At 42.7% G+C, this 18,822-nt stretch overlaps 1 protein-coding gene across 5 annotated transcripts in view; it reads right to left on the bottom strand.

Moving 5' to 3' along the window:
- Window positions 1-2,274: 2,274 nt before the first annotated feature.
- The window catches only part of Drc8 (dynein regulatory complex subunit 8), a 104,856-nt gene continuing 88,308 nt past the window's right edge, over window positions 2,275-18,822 (bottom strand). For 3 of the 5 annotated variants that reach the window (XM_076548049.1, XM_076548046.1, XM_042258701.2), the window contains exons 4-7: window positions 11,093-11,172; window positions 10,318-10,360; window positions 10,159-10,225; window positions 2,275-2,407 (exon numbers count right to left, since the gene is read on the bottom strand). In XM_076548049.1, the coding sequence (XP_076404164.1) occupies window positions 2,292-2,407; window positions 10,159-10,225; window positions 10,318-10,360; window positions 11,093-11,172 (306 nt within the window). In that variant the 3' untranslated portion in view covers window positions 2,275-2,291. Of the gene's footprint in view, window positions 2,408-2,830; window positions 2,928-10,158; window positions 10,226-10,317; window positions 10,361-11,092; window positions 11,173-18,822 lie in introns of all 5 variants that reach the window. The other 2 variants (XM_076548047.1, XM_076548048.1) reach the window with 2 other exon arrangements.

Below are 18,822 nucleotides of genomic sequence, written 5' to 3'. Positions count from 1 at the left end.
CCACTGGACAGAGACCGCATACATTAGTTCATGTCCATGGCCAAGGCCAAGACCTTTGTAGCCCTGGACCCTGGACCCTGAGTGTCCTGTGCTCTCTGCCTTGTCTCAACCTTAAATGCAAACACACAGCACACCTGCACAGTTTACATCCTCCAAACTCCCTCCCTCTGCCCTCTCCCTCCTCTCCACTGCTCAGGAGCCTGTCCTCCAGGCTCCTTCTCACATCCGTTTATTCCTGGAGCCACTGGACTTCACTACCTGCCACTTGGCAAGTCTGCCCCAGAGAGGTTCTCAGTGAATGTGCCGGTACTGAAACTGAGGGATGTTTCTCCATCATCAGTTACTTCATATCTCCACCACATCTGGCTTGGTTCCGGTCTCCTCAAGAGTCTCTCCTGCCATGGCTTCCCCTCCTCTCAGGCTTCTTCCCATGCTCTACAGGCTCCTCTTCTGCCCTCCCCCAACTCTCTATCTCCCCCAGTTCTGTCCTTGATCCTCTTGTCTTTCCTGGACACTATGTGCTGACAACTCCCAAGCCCATGTCTCTAGCAGATGTTCCCTTATTTACCCCACTGATTTTTCTATGTTCTACAAGCTCCTTAAGCCAGAGAGGACCACAGTCAAGCTCATTACCGGCTCCTTGGGTGTCTTATCTGAATGGCTGCTATCATTATTAACAAAGTATTCAAGCCAGAAGCCGGGCTTTGTGCTTGACTTTCCCAAGTCCCTCAAGCCTGCCAACCGGCCTGCCAGCTGCTCTCCTCACCACATTTCAAGTTGTTTCTCAGGCTATTTACAACTCCAGCTACTTTCTCTGTGATGTTCAGAATCAAATTCACGTTCAAACACTGAAACCTTGACCTCAATTAGCCCATTATCTCTTAGGACATAATTCCTGTCTCCCACTCCGACCTTTTCATCTCTCATCGGGTCCCAAATATCTATAAACCAGACTTTCAATTCCCAGATCCTTGGGTTTCATGACACCTCTGGGGTTTTGATCTGATGTTCTCCTGCTGACACGCTCTGCCTCTGAAGTAAACTACTCAGAGAATGACTTTTTCAGAACTTAGGAACTATTAAGTCGGTAAGTCTCGGGTTACCTGTTTTAGACTGTCCCCTGGAAACACCCTCACCCCACCAGGCTGAGTCAACTGCTTCCCTTGTGCGACGTTTAGTCCCTGAATGTGTGCTTGCTGATTGACTTGCAAGTCTCCCTCACTGAACTGTGACTTTGATTCATTAGAATCCAATCCATCTTCATACTCAGCAAATGCTCTTACCCACTGAGCCACCTCCCCAGCCTAGAAAGAAATTCCTGTGAGAGGACCACTGTAAAAGGAGCAAGCCTGACTCCCTCCCGGCCTCTCTGCGACTGCTCCACCATGTGCTCCTGTCTGGCTAGCTGCACCTTGGCAAGGTGCATGCAAGAGCGGCCCTCGCTCAGCGCACACAGTGTTGCCTGGACCCTGACATCTCTAACTGTGAGCTAAATGAACCTCTTTCTTAGGGAGTCAGTCCATTTCAGGTACTCCATTCTGGTAACAACAGACTGAATACACTCAGTACTCAGGACAATATTCCCATGACAGATACTCTGAATAGGTGAGGATTCTAAAGAGCACAAAAGGAATTGCCATTTCCAGTTTTCATTCAGTCTCCCTTTCTCTAGATTCAATTATCTCACCTCCTTTAGCTGTTCCATAAACGGCAACATGCTGGATGAGCACATTTCAATTTTACACGGAGCTATTAGACTCTCAAATGAGATTTGTAATTGGCAGTCAGGAGAAATCAATTATTAGTGGTTATTCCAGTTGCTCTGCTCCGCGTTCAGCAGTCTATGCTGCTCAGAAAAGCAGCCAGCACCACACTGTTGTCCGTGTCTAGGCTGGGGCTGTTCTGCCCCACACGAGCTTTCTATGCCAAATCTTAGGGTGTTATGATCAATCTTCATTTTCTGTTTAATTAATTTCAAGGTAACATTGGCCTAGTTGTGGAAAATAAGCAATAATACACTTAGCGTTAAAGTATTTTACAGTTCCTTTTAAATAATCAACTTGTCATTCCATACATCTAGTCACACTAAACAAATTTATGTTTTAAATTGGTCATCTCTAGAAAACAAACTACCTTGAAATAATTATGGCATAAGGCACTAAATATTGAAATAATAAGCTCAAGTGTGAAATTAATTAGGACAAGCAATTTTCAAACTATCCTTTCAATTAGAAATTAAGTCTTTACAGTTGTCTTAAAAGAAGAACAAAGAAATTAAGTCTTTGGAGCGTTTAATTTTCATCTATCACCATCATTGTGATGTAGTCCCTGTAATTGATGGAATTTGAGTCAGGATCAATTGCAGCAGACAACATTTCTTCCATTTCCTCTTGAGAAAAAGGCTCACCTGGAGAGACAAGAAGAGAGATCATCATTTACAGTCAGGAGGTTTTCTCTCTCCACTAGAGAAGAGCCAGCTTCATCACCATGGAGCCCACAGGCCCCAGCTGTTGTAGCTTTTTCTCCACTGGAGCGGTACAGCCAACACAGGAGAATCCAGAGGTTCAAAAGGCATGCTGCCATACACCCTGCAAGGCTGCAGATTTCCTACCCTGCTGGTACCTATAGGATACCTTATTTCAGTCAAAACAGCAGGAGTACATAAAACACCACGAACAAAGTTGTTTATTCACTTAAATTAAAATTATTGAAATTGCAAAAGTATTTGCTTGCAGCTAACTTATAAGTGAATCTACTTATTGTGTTTAGTGAAACTATGGAGAGATGATTAAATGTTAGCTATTGCTGAAGAGAGGGACCAGACACTTGCCCACTACTTCATCAGGTCTGTCTCAATCACACTGGGTTAACCCCACCAGAGACGCCACTCATCATCAGCCTAAAACTCCCCCGTGTTTCAGTCTGGGCTGGTGTTGATGTCAGATGAGATCAAAAGTTGGAGAGAAAAATCTGGGCTTTAATTACACTCAGGTAACAACTAAGAGCAATCTTAGAAACTGGCTTCACCAGGGCAGGACAGAAACTCCAAAAGAATGCAGAAAAAGCTGCAGACTATTTAAGACAACTATGTCCCAATGTTAACTTAAATACAGGGCATCCAGGCCATCATGCTAGACCTTTAGGGGAAAGTCTTATGCAAACCAAGGCTTGAGGAGGGTTACTGTCTTAGTTAAAGTTTCTGTCGCTGTGAAGAGACATCATGACCACAGCAACTCTTATAAAGAAAATAACATTTCATTGGGTGGCTTACAATTCAGAGGTTCAGTCCATTATCATTATGGTGGGACATGATGTCATGCAGACAGACATGGTGCTGGAGAAGGAGCTGAGAATTCCATACCCTTGATCCACAGGCAACATGAAGTGAACTGAGACACTGGGTGTGGCTTGAGCATATATGAGACCTCAAAGCCCACCTCCACAGTGACACACTTCCTCCAACAAGCCACACCTCCTAATAGTACCACTCCCTATGAGCTTCTGGGGGCCAATTACATTCAAAATACCATACTACCATATTCCACCCCCTGAACTCCATAAGCTTGTAACAATATCATAATGCAAAATACATTTAGTCCAACTTCAAAAATCCCCATAGTCTATCACAGTCTCAACCATGTTTCAAAGTTCAAAGTCTCTTAATTGTAATCCCCTATAAAATCAAAGTGAAAAAAATCACATACTTCCAACATATAATGGCACAGGATACATTACCATTCCAAAACATAGGGAATGGAGCATAGTGAGGAAAGACTGGACCAAAGCAAGTCTGAAAAGCAGCTGGGCAAACTCCAAACTCTGCATCCCCATATCTGATGTCAAAATGCTCTTCAGCTCTCCAATTCCTTTCAGCTTTGTTGACTGCAACACACTTCTCTCTCTTGGGCTGGTTACAGTCCCTGTTAGCAGCTTTCCTCGGCAGGTAGCCCATGGCTCTGGTAGCACCAGCATCTTGGGTTCTCCAAGGTAATCCAGGCTTCAACCTCACAATTTCAGTCAATGGCCTCTCTAGGCTTCCAATCAGGGACTCCCCTGACACATGCCTGGCCTCAGTGGCTTTCCTTAGTTGCAGAGGCAAAGTCCAGAGTTCTCTTCTTCTATCCTTAACACCAGAACCAAGTGACCGAAGCTACCAAGTTCTGTTGCTTTCTGGGGCTGGAACATGGCCCCCTCATTCAATTACATCTTTACCAATTTTCTGTTTTCCATGGTTTCCTTCATGGCCCAAGCTTGGCTGTCCTAGAACTGGATCTGTGGACCAGGCTGGTCTCAAACTCAGAGATCTGCCTTCCTCTGCCTTCCCAGTGCTGCAATTAAAGACGTGTACCAGCACACCCTGCTTTGAGCTTTGCTTTTATTCCTTTTCATAAATTGGAAACTTAGCTGGATGGGATCTTGCCCTGAGGTTACCACGCCCTTTATTCCATTTCTTAATCTGTTTATCTCCTTGAACACAAGATTTAGCTCCATTCCACTTTCTGGTGCTCCTTTTCTCCTCAAGTCGTACATTTTGTATTTTTCCTTTCTCAGCTCGCTCCTTTTCACTATAAATCTTTATAAGCATGAACACTAGTAACCACACAACAGAGTCTATACTACGCTGTTTATAGATTTTTTTTTCTGCCACCGGAATTAATCCAAAACTCTTCACTTTACCCTCAGGCAGACTCTTTGAACAAGAGGAAAAAGCAGCTACGTTCTTTACCAAAGTATCACAAGAACGTTCTGTAGGCCACATATTAATATTTTCTCCTCTGAAACCTCTTGAGCCAGGCCCTCACAAATCATCAAATCACACTCAGCACCATTGTCTTCAATGTTCCTATTAGTATGGCCCATTAAGCAGCACTTAAAGCATTCAACTGCTTCTATAATCCACAGTTCCAAGTTCCTTCAAACAAAAGTATGGTCAGGTGCTGTGGGATGTCTTTCTGTACATTGTGAATATGTGTTGCTGTGACTGGTTGATAAATAAAGCTTTTTGGCCAATGGCTGAGGCAGAATAAGGTTAAGCAGTACATTTGAACTGGACAGACAGGAAGAGGATAGGCAGAGGCAGGGGAAGACGCTGCAAGCCGCTGCCAGGAGAAGCAAGACGTGAAAGTAACAGTAAGCCACGAAGCCATGTGGCAATGCATAAGTTAATAGAAATGGGTTGATTTAAGATGAAAGAGCTAGCTAGCAAGAAGCTGAAGCTATAGGCCACACAGTTTTTAATTAATATAAGCCTCTAAGTAATTATTTTATAAGCGGCTGTGGGACCATGGGTGGGAGAGATGCATCTGGACTGGGCAAGGCAGGACTAGAGAAATTTCTGACTACAGTCATGCCTATCACAACAATACCCCAGTCCCTGGTACCAACTTCTGTCTTCAATTAGGGTTTCTATTGCTGTGAAGAGACACCGTGACCACAACTCTTTTAAAGGAAAACATTTAATTGAGGTGGCTCACTTACAGTTCAGAGGTTCAGTCCATTATCATCATGGTGGGACATGGCAGCATGCAGGCAGATGTGGTGCTAGAGGAGGAGCTGAGAATTCTACACCTTTGATCCACAGGCAACAGGAAGTGAACTGAGACACTGGGTGTGGCTTGAGCATATATGAGACCTCAAAGCCCACCCCCATAGTGACATACTTCCTCCAACAAGCCACACCCCCTAATGGTGCCACTCCCCATGAGCTTATGGGGGCCAATTACATTCAAATTACCATAGTTACCTACTTTATTAGCCTAAGACACTTCTCATTGTCCACAGTGCTTTCTATGTTGGGATTTAATTACCAGTACAGAACTTTTGCAGATAGGTAAGGGCTTTGTGATTTTCATTTTTAACTTTTGTTTTGTTTTGTTGTTGTTTGAGACAATGTCCTATGAAGTCCAGGGGTCTGACTTCAAACTCACGTTTTTCTTACCTTGGCCTTCTGAGTGCTAGGTTCATACATACGCATCATCACACCCACTTCCTAAGAAAGAATTCCTGGAATGCTGAAGTGACAAATTCCGTATTTTTGTTATCTAAATCTGCTGCCAAGTAAACTTGGATGTAAGTCTCAAACGGACACTGATAATGGGTGGCAGGTATAGTGGTGCATACCTACAATCCCAGCACTCAGGCTGTAGAAGTGAACTTGAGGCTAGACTTAGCTTTGACTTAAAAAAAAAAAAAAGACAGACAACTAGGTAGTGATGTTGTACTCTTTTAATCCCAGTGCTTGGGAGGCAGAGGGCAGGTCAAAGCCAGACTGGTCTACAGAGTGAGTTCCAGGGCAGCTAGGGCTACACAGAGAAACCCTGTCTCAAAAAACAAAAAGCAAACAAAAAATCCAAACAAAAAATAACCAAGGTCTGAGAAACAGATTAGTGACAGAATGATTATCTACCATGTGCAAGGTCTTGGGGATTCCCAGCATGGAAGAAACAGAGGGAGGGAGGAAGGGAGGGAGGGAGGGAGGGAGGGAGGGAGGAGGGAGGGAGGGAGGGAGGGAGGGAGGGAGGGAGGGAGGGAAGGAAGGAAGGAAGGAAGGAAGGAAGGAAGGAAGGAAGGAAGGAAGGAAGGAAGGAAGGAAGGAAGGAAGGAGAGAAACACCCAGCAGCCAGCACTCACTGAGCACTGCTGTGAGACTGAGCACTGCTGTGAGACTGGCACTGATTTAAGTGTTTCACACATACTGACTAAGTTAACCTCCCAACACCTCCCAAGAGGGGAGAACCACCATCTCCATTCACAGCACACAAGCACTGCAGCACGCTCTGCAGGTGAGTGGGGACTGAGTCTGAGGCCGGAAGGCCAGAGTACCAACCTCGGCCGCAGCACTCCACTGTACTGCGTAGACTAAGCCTTGCTCACAGCAGTCACCGCCACACTGGGCAAGGAAAGAGCTGTACAGTCCTTAATTTAAGACAGCAGGAAAAGCACAAGCTTGAAGGACAAGCTTCACAGATTCAAACTCTTGCCCTCTGACTAGCTTTATGACCTTGGGCAGGTTGCTTAACCTCTCTTCCCACTCTACACAATACAGATGATGGTAATACTCTCCACCCATGGGCTTGGGATAAGGATTAAATGTGTTATTATTCAAATAGTGCTTGCACGAACATCTGACACATAGCAACATGTATTTGTTTTAAAAAAGACTTGAGATCTTCCCTGATGCTAAATACCGTCTGATGCAATATCCATCCTGGACACACATGGACTCTGTCTTGTAGGTACTTGATTCAGTATTGTTTACAGTGTTTATCTTACAATCTCCTGGGTATGTAGAATGTACATTCTTAAACTTAAAGATGTGTTGGCTGCTCTGTGGATACCATGAAAAGATTGTGGAAGTAACTTTATAGTTCCCAAACTTGGATATACTTCAAAACAATTTGGAGTTTTCAGAACCAAAATATCACTTCTTAACCAGGCCTGGTGGTGCAGGTCTTGAATCCAGGCACTCAGAAAGCAGAGGCAAGTGCATGTGTGAGTTCGAGGCCATCCTGGTCTACAGAGTGAGTTCCAGGACAGCCAGGGCTGCACAGAGAAACCCTGTCTCTAAAAGAATCACCTCTTAAGCAACCATTGTACTGAACTAGGCAGGTGCAACTGCACTTAGAAGGAGGATATACTACATCCAATAATAATGACACACTAAGACGACATGGTGCATCTTATATGTACCTATACTGGCTCATACAACATGGAATAAATAACTAAAACCATTTATATTCTTCTCTGAAAAGAACCAAGGCAGGCCCTGTCTATTAGGATATCCAACAGTTGTCCTGGAAGTACAAGAACTCTCTAAGTACGCCTTCCTGGAAATTCTCATAGAGCACCTTCCTGTGACCCTCATGACACACGGTGCAGCCAGTGCCTGACTTCACTGTTTCAGTCGGCAGCATTACTACCATTGGCATCCGTGGTCCAGGACAAAGTCTTGGTGTTACGTTATACTCCTCTCCCACTTTGTTCCTGCTCTCTGTTAGTCACCACGGCCCAGGGTCCTGTGATAGAGTCCCGCTGCAGCAATTCCCTTTCTCTAGTCCCTACGCCAGGCCAGGCCCACACAGGGAATCTGGGAATGCTGCAGGGACTCCCAGCTCATCTCTCTAGCTGATCCTTTCTTACTTACCTACAAACTGACCAGCACCAGAATCTCTTTCCCACAGCAGGGCTGAACTGGGTGACTCAGTTCAACTCTCCACCGCCCAGGGGATGACCCAAACTCAAGAGCAGGCCTCTACAATTTAGCCCCAATCCACCTCCATCCCTTCCCTATTGTTGGCCAACAGGACTTGTAGGCTGGCTGAGCTCACCTTCCTCCATGTGCCTGGCTTCCTTTCTTCCAGATTTTGTTCCTATTGCTTTATCCATTTCCCACAAACCAACTTACCTGTCTTCATTCTGCTACTTGCTTGTTCATTCATAGCTCATTTGTTGGAATTCATATGTTGATACCTATGATATGTGAGGGACTATAACATATAGGATCTTCTTATGCCTGCCCTCAATGGCTCACCCTATCTTCTGAAGCAAAGCATGATGGTTCCCATCTGTAATCCCATCTAAGAGGCCGCAGCAGAACTGCCTTGAGTTTAATGCCAGCCTGGGATACACATTCACCATGGATTCACCTGGGTTACTGAACGCAACCCTGTCTCAAAACAAAAGCAAACAAATAAATCTACCTTCTCAAGGAAGCTATTTTCTCTGTCAGCCTCCCCGGGCTAAGCTTTCCAGGCTAGTTTGAGCTTGCATTGATCTTCTGATAGTTATTTTTCTAATGTCTCCTATTGATCTATCTCACAGGTTAGCTTTGCTTCCCCAGTAAGATTATAATATGCTCAAGAAAGGGATCAGACTCCAGTATCATGACCTCCCACTGTGCTTTACCAACAAACATACAAGAGGCACACAGTAGGAGTCACTGGACCTCTGTGGCTGTTTTCAGTCATTTCCTGTGGCCCAATATTCTTTAGGGTTTACTTCCTTTCATCTTTGGTCAATTAACAAAGTTAACCACTCAGATGATTTTAACATGGTGGGTGGTCCTGGGTGGCAGCTATGACTTTCACACGATTCCTTCTCTCACTTCCTGTTTCCTAATGGTGACCTGAGTTAAAAAGGCCAAACCAGGTATTCACAGAGCTTCCAATACTAGTCTCCTTGCTCAAAATGATACCCATATCCATGCTCTCAACTGGTGTGTGACTGCTGCATCACTCAGGACTTGGTCTGTGCATCTGGGAGCTGAGCTGAGGAAGCAGAGTGCCTCCTTTAGTATATTAGTATAGTGTGTGTGTGTGTGTGTGTGTGTGTGTGTGTGTGTGTGTATGTGTGTGTGTGTGTGTGTGTGTGAGCAGCATTAACAACTGTCCATCCAGCTGCTTACAGTCAGGGAAAACACATGTATATATGAATGTAAAAAGAGAACGTTTGAAGAGAATATATAGGTATTTGTGGGAGGAGGTCCCATTATCATAAGAAAATATAGTTTTATGTGAACTCACATTCAATTTAGGCTATATTGTTTGCAACTTTACCACCTAAGAAGGTCTTTTAAAGGATATTTTTATATACTCTAATTCAAGTCTTCTGTCTTTAAATACATTGGTTTATGACAGTTTGTGTTCTTTAAGTGGCATGTCTTTTATTCAGGAAGTATTTTAAGTGAAAGAGGTAAACACAGTTTATACAAGCAATCATTACACTTCTATTACACAAAGTCCAATACCAAACCAAGCCAAAATTATTAACCAAATAATTGCTTTTAAAGTATCACCTCCCATAACTTCTGCAGAACTGTTGAAAACATACTCCCTGGGGCTGCGGGACGGCTCAGCAGGTAAGACCGTCTCGCTGTTCTCGCCGGAGCCTGAGCTCAGTTCCCAGCATCCACGTCAGGTGGCAACCGCCTACTGTAACTCCAGCTCCGGGGGACACAATGCTTCTGGCCTCTCTGGGTACCGCATACACACACACACACATACACACACTCACACACACACACACACACACACACACACACACACTCACACACACACTCACAAACACACACACATAATTTAAAAAAATAAACATCTTTAAACCTATTAATCTTTGCATAAACTACTCTTATAAGTCTTATAAGAAATAAAGCACTCTGACCTTCCTCAGTCATGTACTTGACCAGTTCTTCTTTAGTCAGAAACCCTCGTCTAGCTGGATCCAAAACCTGGGGAAAGTAGATTTATTTTCTTTGTTGAATAAATTCTATATGATGAATTAATTTTTCACATATACATGAATAACCTGGAGCTCACCTACCTCAAAAGCTCTAAGAAGGACATCTTCAGCAATTGGTCTGTATCTGTAATTTTATAATAAAGTGAATTAATGCCAGCATATTTATCTCAGTCTCTACATGATAAATGACTGCATTAAACAAAATAAAAGCCACTAATATACGAAGCTAATGGCATTTCCCTTGATGAAATTTCTTTGGATTTCTGGATCTGAAAACCAACAGTACCTACCCCTCAGGAATGTTTATTATTACCTACTAGCATCTCTTGTTGATATGAAAATAAATTTATCCAGGACCAAAACCTCTACAATCACTCAAATGCAGAATGCTAATGCTGTATGTATGCTAGGAAAGTAACTAGTGTTTATTTTTCTTTTAAAATGATAATTCACAATTAAACATAACTACAACATTGTTCTTTTCTGTAGCTCCTTCACCTTTTCATTTACCTTGCTTAGATTAATAAATACTAGCATGGTTGATATTTATAAGCACTTCCCTAAACCAGCCTGAAGAACCCTGAAAGGCTAGAGGAAACTACCCTAAGACATATACCGGGTAAATAAAATATAAAAAGCCAAGCGGTTTGGTTTTGTTTTGAAGCAAAACTGTGTAGCTCAGGATGGCCTGAAACTATGTAACTAAGGTTAGCTTCAAATTTGTGACAATCCTCCTGCCTCAGCCCCCTCAAATGCTGGAATCACAGGCATAAGGCATCACACCTGGCCAAGGCAAATGTTTTGAAATTAATGTAATTCTAGCTATCCTGCATTAAAATTGGGTTTACTTCCTTACTTTCTTTCCAAAAGTACTCTGGTCATCACCGGAAGGAATTTTTCATATCGAATGTATCCAGTGGGTTCCTCTTCCTCTACCTAAACAATTAAAAACAGTCATTTATTCATTCAACGCATATGGAGCAACTACTTTCTTCCAACACTGAAGCAAGTGTTGGAACTTGATGAGAACATGGGCATCAGTGCAGCTGTGGAGCCTGTTTTCTGCAGGAGAGACTCATATAATCAAACTACCCCAGCACCAGCAGCTGAGGAATGTCTGTCCATAAAATGCTTGTCATGCAGCCATGAGGACCTGAATTCAATCCCAGCACTTACACCGGAAGCAAGGTGTGTAAGTGCATGACAGAGGACTGGCACTCAAAGTTAACCTCTGGCATGTGCACTCACACACGCGTCCAACGTAGTACCAAGTATCCAATTTGTTTTCACTATATAGGGTAACCTCAATTGTGCAATGATCCCCCTGCCTCAGCCTCCCATACGGTGGCATGTCAGACATGAACCACCATGCCTGGCTCCAATGTCTAATTCTAGATCTATGCAGACACCATGAGTAAAGGAGTGTGGGTCCAGACAGCAGAGACAAGAAACAGCTCTGATCGGGGTCAGGGAGTCCCTGGCAAACAGTGGTGTCTGGGCTCGTTTCTCAAGGGCAAGAAGAGGCTGTGAGGCTGGAGCACAGATCCCAGCAAGGGCAGTTCTTCAAGGTGAGGCTGGAGAGAGACCTTATCATCCACAGGCTAGCCATTCCCTGTGCTGTCCTGAGAACAGCGTGAAGCCAATGAGGCTCTCACAGTGTGGGTTTTGAAAGGTCACTCTGTTGTGGGGGAGGTGGCTTCTTCAGACAAAGGTGCTGGTGCAGACTGGAGTGGTGGCCATGAGGAGAGCGGGTGTGTGACCGGGAGACCTTGGAGACTTGACAGAGTGACTGAACTCACCTGTGACAGATAAGGAACAGGGTCTAAGATGACTCCCAGATTCTGACTTGCATAAATGCACTGTCTTTCCCTGACATGAAGAATACTAAATGAGATCAGGTTATGGCCAGTCAACATCTCAAATCAGTCTTGTACTTGGGAAATACCTTCCTGAGTAATAGAACTCCGTCCTCTCTGCCACCTAAGCTAAGAGAACACTATTCTAAAAACGAGTCTTCTGGCACCTAGCACTGCAGGAGGAGGAAGAAACAGGTCTTTTGGCTTCTGGGTTCAACTATGACAGACTGACTGAACAAAGCTCCACTAACCCTAACTTCCCTGTCAGGCAATTTATACGGAGCTATAAATTTTGCACCCTCTTTCAAAAACCCTATTAAAAGGCTCATAGATCCCAATTCAACAGATGAGTTTTTAAGAGATTTATTGCTTTAACAAAAAATAAATCTATAGGTGGCTATTAAGTAGAATGCACTGTCATCCAAATGACAGCTATTCTTAATGTTCATAGGAGATTCATACCTAGTGTGAGTAGTCTTCAGACTCCATTATCAGAGAAACTCAAACCCATCTAGGGACACACGTTCCAGAGTTTCCGAACCCATCAGCAAGTGAACAAGTTCTTCAGCCTCCTCTAAGTTCTGAGCTGAGCATTTTGACAATTCTTGTTACTATAGCTCTGTAGTACATGGGCAGCAGTCTGAAACTCCCAGACACAAGACTTAGAAGTTAAATATGTGGACGCAGGGGCAGCTCAGTGGTAGAGTGTTTATGGACTCTGGGGTTTAAAGCCCAGGGCAGACTTTTTAAAAGTCAATCTCTTGTGTCTCCTGGACACTTCAGAGAATCTATGCCCATGAAGTCTCACCAACATGGCTGCCTAAATATGACCTGAATAAGGACAATACCAATAGACATGCTAATACAGAATGGGCAAGTCTCAGGAAGCCTCAATCCTAGACCAACAACAATAGGCATCTAATGACATTCAGCTATACTCATAGATCAGTGCCTTGCTCCACCATCACCAGAGAAGCGCCCTCCTGTAGTAGATGGGAACGAACATGGAGAACCACAACTAGACAATGTGCAGAAAGTGAGAGACCTTGGAATATATAGTCCTAAATGGGATGTCTCCATCCAATCCCTCCCCTCAGGGCTCAGGGAGCCCTACTGAAGAGGAGACAGAAAGACTTTAAGAGCCACAAGGGATTCATGACACCAAGAAAATAAGACCCTCTAAATGCAGAAGGATTAACACAAATATGAACTCACAAAGACCGTGGCAGTACACACAGGGCCTGCGTGGGTCTGGGCCAGATGGGGTCTTGTGCTGAGAGGGGAAGTGGACACAAGCCCCCATCCCTAACCCTGACACTATCTGCAACTGATCACCACTCCAAATGAACAATTAGTTGTCTCCAGTAGAGTCTCACTAGAGATACAAACCACTCTTAAGGGCAGTCACCAAGCCAAGCAGTAGAAGGCCAACACAAAGCAAACTCAATGGCATTTTTGGAGGCTCTTTTTTTTAACCTTACAGGCCTTTTACATATATATTATGGTTTCCAATTTAGTGTTTTTATTATTATTTCAGATACCAATTTGTTTTCTAAGGAGAAAAAGAAAGAGTGTGGATTTAAGTGAGAGAGGAGGTGGGGAGGATCTGGGAGGAATTGGGGAAAGGGAAACCATAGTCAAAATATTTGAAAAAAATCTAGGGGTATCCGCTACTCAGGTACAGGCCACACCAATCAAAAGAATAGCTAAGAGGCCCACCCGCCCTGGGAACCCTCCTACACCCTCAGCTTGGATCCCAAAGATCCAACGTGCCACCACCCCTCCCCAGCCCACCACCCACCATTGCCGCCACCCCTTCCCACCCCACTACCCACCCTTTCTGCCAGGCCCCTTCCCCACCTCAGGATACCTACTGCTCAGGTACAGGCCACACCAGTTAGAAGAACTGGTGCAGGTCATGCCAGTCAGAAAAATAGATAGGCAACCCAGGCAGACACTGCTGAACCATAGCAGCCATAGGCAGCCCATCCACAGACCTCTCTTTTGGTGCCCAACCCCCCAACACCATCCCCAATCCCCACTCCCGTCTTCATCATCATGTCCCATCCCCAACTTTGATCCCCTGCTGGACCAAAGGCCAAGCTAGCCACCAGAAGTCCAGCCCCCAACTTGGACAGAGACTCCCTGCCGGACCAGAGGTCACACGGGCAGCCAGAAATCCAGACCACAAAGACCAGAAGACCAAAAGGGAAACAGAAATGAAGGAACAAAACACCCATCAAACAAAGACAACCTCAGAAATCAGCACCTGGACCTATAATCATGCCTAACCCAAATGCCTAAACAAGTGTAAGAACACAATCAACAACAGCAGGGCAATACGGCCCCACCAGAACCCTGCTATCCCACTCCAGAACCCCACTATCCCACTCCAGAACCCTGCTATCCCACTCCAGAACCCTGTTGTCCCACTCCAGAACCCTGCTATCCCACTCCAGAACCCCGCTATCCCACTCCAGAACCCTGCTATCCCACTCCAGAACCCTGCTATCCCACTCCAGAACCCTGCTATCCCACTCCAGAACCCCGTTATCCCACTCCAGAACCCTGTTATCCCACTCCAGAACCCTGCTATCCCACTCCAGAACCCCGCTATCCCACTCCAGAACCCCACTATCCCACTCCAGAACCCCGCTATCCCACTCCAGAACCCCACTATACTACTCCAGAACCCTGCTATCCTACAACAGCAGGCCTTGAACATCCCAACACAGCTGCAGCACAAGAAAACAATCTTAAAACCAACTTTATGCAGATGATAGAGGTCCTTAAAGAGGAAACGAATAAATCCCTTAAAGAAATCCAGAAAAACACAAACAACTGAAGGAAATGAATAAATCCCTTAAAACCAAGAAAAAAAAAAACAGACAAACGGGTGAAGAAAACAAAACTGTTCAAGATCTGAAAATGAAAATAAAAACAAAAAAGAAAACACAAACTGAGGAAATTCTGGAAATGAAAAATCTAGGTAAGCGAATGGGAACTACAGACGCAAGCATCACCAACAGAATGCAAGAGATGGAAGAAAGAATCTCAGACATTGAAGATAAAATAGAAGAAATATATACAACAGTCAAAGACAATGTTACATCTTAAAAAAAAAAATCTGGACAAAAAACATCCAGGAAATCTGGGACACTATAAAAAGACCAAACCTAAGAATAATAGGAAGAGAAGAAGAAAAAGACTCCCAGCTCAAAGGTCCAGAAAAGATTTTTAACAAAATCATAGAAGAAAATTTTCCTGAACTAAAGAAGGACATGCCTATAAAGATACAAGAAGCTTACAGAACACTAAATAGATTAGACCAGAAAAGAAAGTCCCCACACCACACAATAATCAAAATACTAAAATAAAGAATCAAGAAAGAATACTAAAAGCTGCAAGGGGAAAAGTCCAAGAACATATAAAGGCAGACCTATTAGAATTACACCTGACTTCTCAATGGAGACTCTAAAAGCCAGAGAGGCCTGGACTGGTGTCTTGCAGACTCTAAGAGACCACAGATGATAGCCCAGATTACTATACCCAGCAAAACTTTCAAACACCACAAGATGGAGAAAACAAGATATTCCATGACAAAATCAAATTTAAACAATATCTATCCGCAAATCCAGCCCTACAGAAGGTACTTGAAGGAAAATTACAACCCAAGAAAGTTAACTACACCCATGAAAACACAGGAAATAACCTCACATCAGCAAAACCAAAAGAAGGGAAGCACAACCCACACACGAAACCATCATCATCAACAACAAAATAACAGGAATTAACAATCATTAACAGTCATTAATATCTCCCAATATCACTGGACTCAATTCCCCAACAAAAAGACATAGGGTAAACTAGGTGGTGATGGCACACACCTTTAATCCCAGCACTCGGGAGGCAGAGCCAGGCAGATCTCTGTTCGAGGCCAGCCTGGTCTACAGAGCGAGATCCAGGACAGGCACCAAAACTACAGAAAAACCCTGTCTTGAAAAAAAACAAAAAACAAAAAACAAAAACAAAAGACATATGCTAACAGAATGGATGCAAAAACAGGATTCATCCCTCTGCTGCATACAAGAAACATACTTCAACATCAAAGATAGACATTACCTCAGATTAAAGGGATGGAAGAAGGTTTTCCATGCAAATGGACCCAAGAAGCAAGCTGGTGTATCTTTTTTAATATCTTACAGAATAGACACCAATCCAAAATTAATCAAAAGAGATAGGGAAGGACATTTCATACTCATCAAAGGAAAAATTCACCAAGATGATGTTTCAATTCTTAACATCTATGCCCCAAATGCTAGGGTACCCACATTTGTAAAAGAAACATTACTAAAACATAAATCATATACCAAGCCTCACACATTAATAATAGGAGACTTTAATACCCCACTCTCACCAATGGACAGGTCATCCAGACAAAAGCTAAATAGAGAAATAATGGAGTTAACATTATTATAAACCAAATACCTATAGAATAACAAATATCTATAGAACATTTCACCCAAACAGAAAAGAATATACCTTCTTCTCAGCACCTCATGGAACTTTCTCCAAACTTGATCATATACTAGGTCACAAAGCAAGTCAACAGATAGGATAAAACTGAGTTAACCCCCTATGTCCTATCAGACCACCCATGGATTAAAGCTGTATTTCAACAACAGAAATGCAAAAAGCCTACAAACTCATGAAAACTGGGTCAAGACAGAACTAAAGAAAGAAACTAAAGACCTCCTAGAATTCAGTGAAATGAATGAACAACATACCCAAACCTATGGGACACAATGAAAGTGGAGCTAAGAAGAAAGTTCATAGCACTAAGTGCCTACATAAAGAATTTGTGGAGATCTCATACTAGCAACTAACAGCACACTTGAAAGCTCTAGAACAAAAAGAAGCAAACACCCAAGGGGAGTAGAAGGCAGAAAATAATGAAACTGAGGGCTGAAATCAATAAAATAGAAACAAAGAGATCAATACAAAGAATCAATGAATCAAAGAGTTGATTCTTTGAGAAAATCAAAAAGATAGAGAAACTTATCCAAACTAACTAAAAGGCAAAAAGAGAATATCCAAACTAACAAAATCAGAAATGAAAAGGGGACAAAACAATAGACAGTGAGGAAAGCCAAAGAATCATTAGGTCATACTTCAAAAACCTGTACTCCATAAAATTGGAAAACCTAAAAGAAATGGACAATTTTCTTGATAATACCTCTTACCAAAGTTAAATGAAGACCAGATAAACAATTTAAACAGACCTATAACCCCTAAGGAAATAGACGCTGTCATTAAAGGCCTCCCAACCCCTCCACAAAAAAAGCCCAGGGTCAGATGTTTTTAGCACAAAATTCTACTAATACTCCTCAAATCATTCCACAAAATACAAACAGAAGGAACATTACCCAATTCATTTTGTGAGGCCACAGTCACCTGATACCCAAACCACACAAAGATCCAACAAAGAAAAGTAATTACAGACCAACTTCCCTTCTGAACATTGACGCAAAAATACTTGATAAAATACTTGCAAACTCAATCCAAGAACACATCAAAAAGATCACTCACCATGATCAAGTAGGCTTCATCCCAGAAATGCAGGGATGGTGCATCATACAAAAAAAAATCTGTCAACATAATCCATATAAACAAACTGAAAGAAAAAAAACTTCATGATCATCTCATTAGACACTGAAATAATAAAAGTCTTAGAGAGATCAGGGATACAAAGGACATACCTAAACAGAATAAAGGCAAGCCTATAGCCACCATCAAATTAAATGGAGAGAAACTCAAAGCAATTCCACTAAAATCAGGAACAAGACAAGGCTGTCCACTCTCTCCATATCTATTCAATATAGTACTCAAAGTTCTAGCTAGAGCAATAAGACAACTAAAGGACATCAAAGGGATACAAATTGGAAAGAAGAAGTCAAAGTACCTCTATTCCCAGATGACAAGACAGTATACATAATTGATCCCAAAAATTCTACCAGGGAACTCCTACAGCTGATAAACACTTTTAGTCAAGTGGCTGGACACAAGATTAACTCAAAAAATCAGAAGCCCTCATATATACAAATGACAAACAGGCTGAGAAAGAAATCAGGGGAACAACACCCTTCACAATAACCATAAATAATATAATGTAGCTTAAGGCAACTCGAGCTAAGCAAGTGAAGACCTGTATGACAAGAACTTCAAGCCTTTGAAGAAAGAAATTGAAGAAGGTATCAGAAGATGGAAAGATCTCCCATGCTCATGGATTGTTAGGATTAACATAGTAAAAATAGCCATCTTACCAAAACCTACAAACTCAACGAAATTCCCATCAAAATTCCAACACAATTATTTACAGACCTTGAAAGAACAATATTCAACTTCATATGGAAAAAAAAACAGGAGCTAAAACAATCCTGTATAATAAAAGAACTTCTGGAGTTATCACCATCCCTGATTTTAAGCTGTACTACAGAGCAATAGTAATTTAAAAAAAAAAAAAAGAAAAGAAAAAAACATGGCACTGGCATAAAAACAGAGAAGTCAATTAATGGAATCAAATCGAATCAAAGACCCAAACATAAATCCACATGCCTATGGACACCTTTTATTTTAAATGCCAAAATTATACAATAGAAAAAAGAAAGCATCTCCAAAAATGGTGCTGGTCTAACTGAATGTATGAATAAATGTAGAAGACTGCAAATAG

The sequence above is a fragment of the Peromyscus maniculatus genome, chromosome 11 (genome assembly GCF_049852395.1).
Source record: "Peromyscus maniculatus bairdii isolate BWxNUB_F1_BW_parent chromosome 11, HU_Pman_BW_mat_3.1, whole genome shotgun sequence".
In the NCBI taxonomy this organism is placed as follows: domain Eukaryota; kingdom Metazoa; phylum Chordata; class Mammalia; order Rodentia; family Cricetidae; genus Peromyscus; species Peromyscus maniculatus.
The sequence above is the reverse complement of the archived record's forward strand: the minus strand, read 5'-3'. Positions and strand labels throughout refer to the sequence as shown.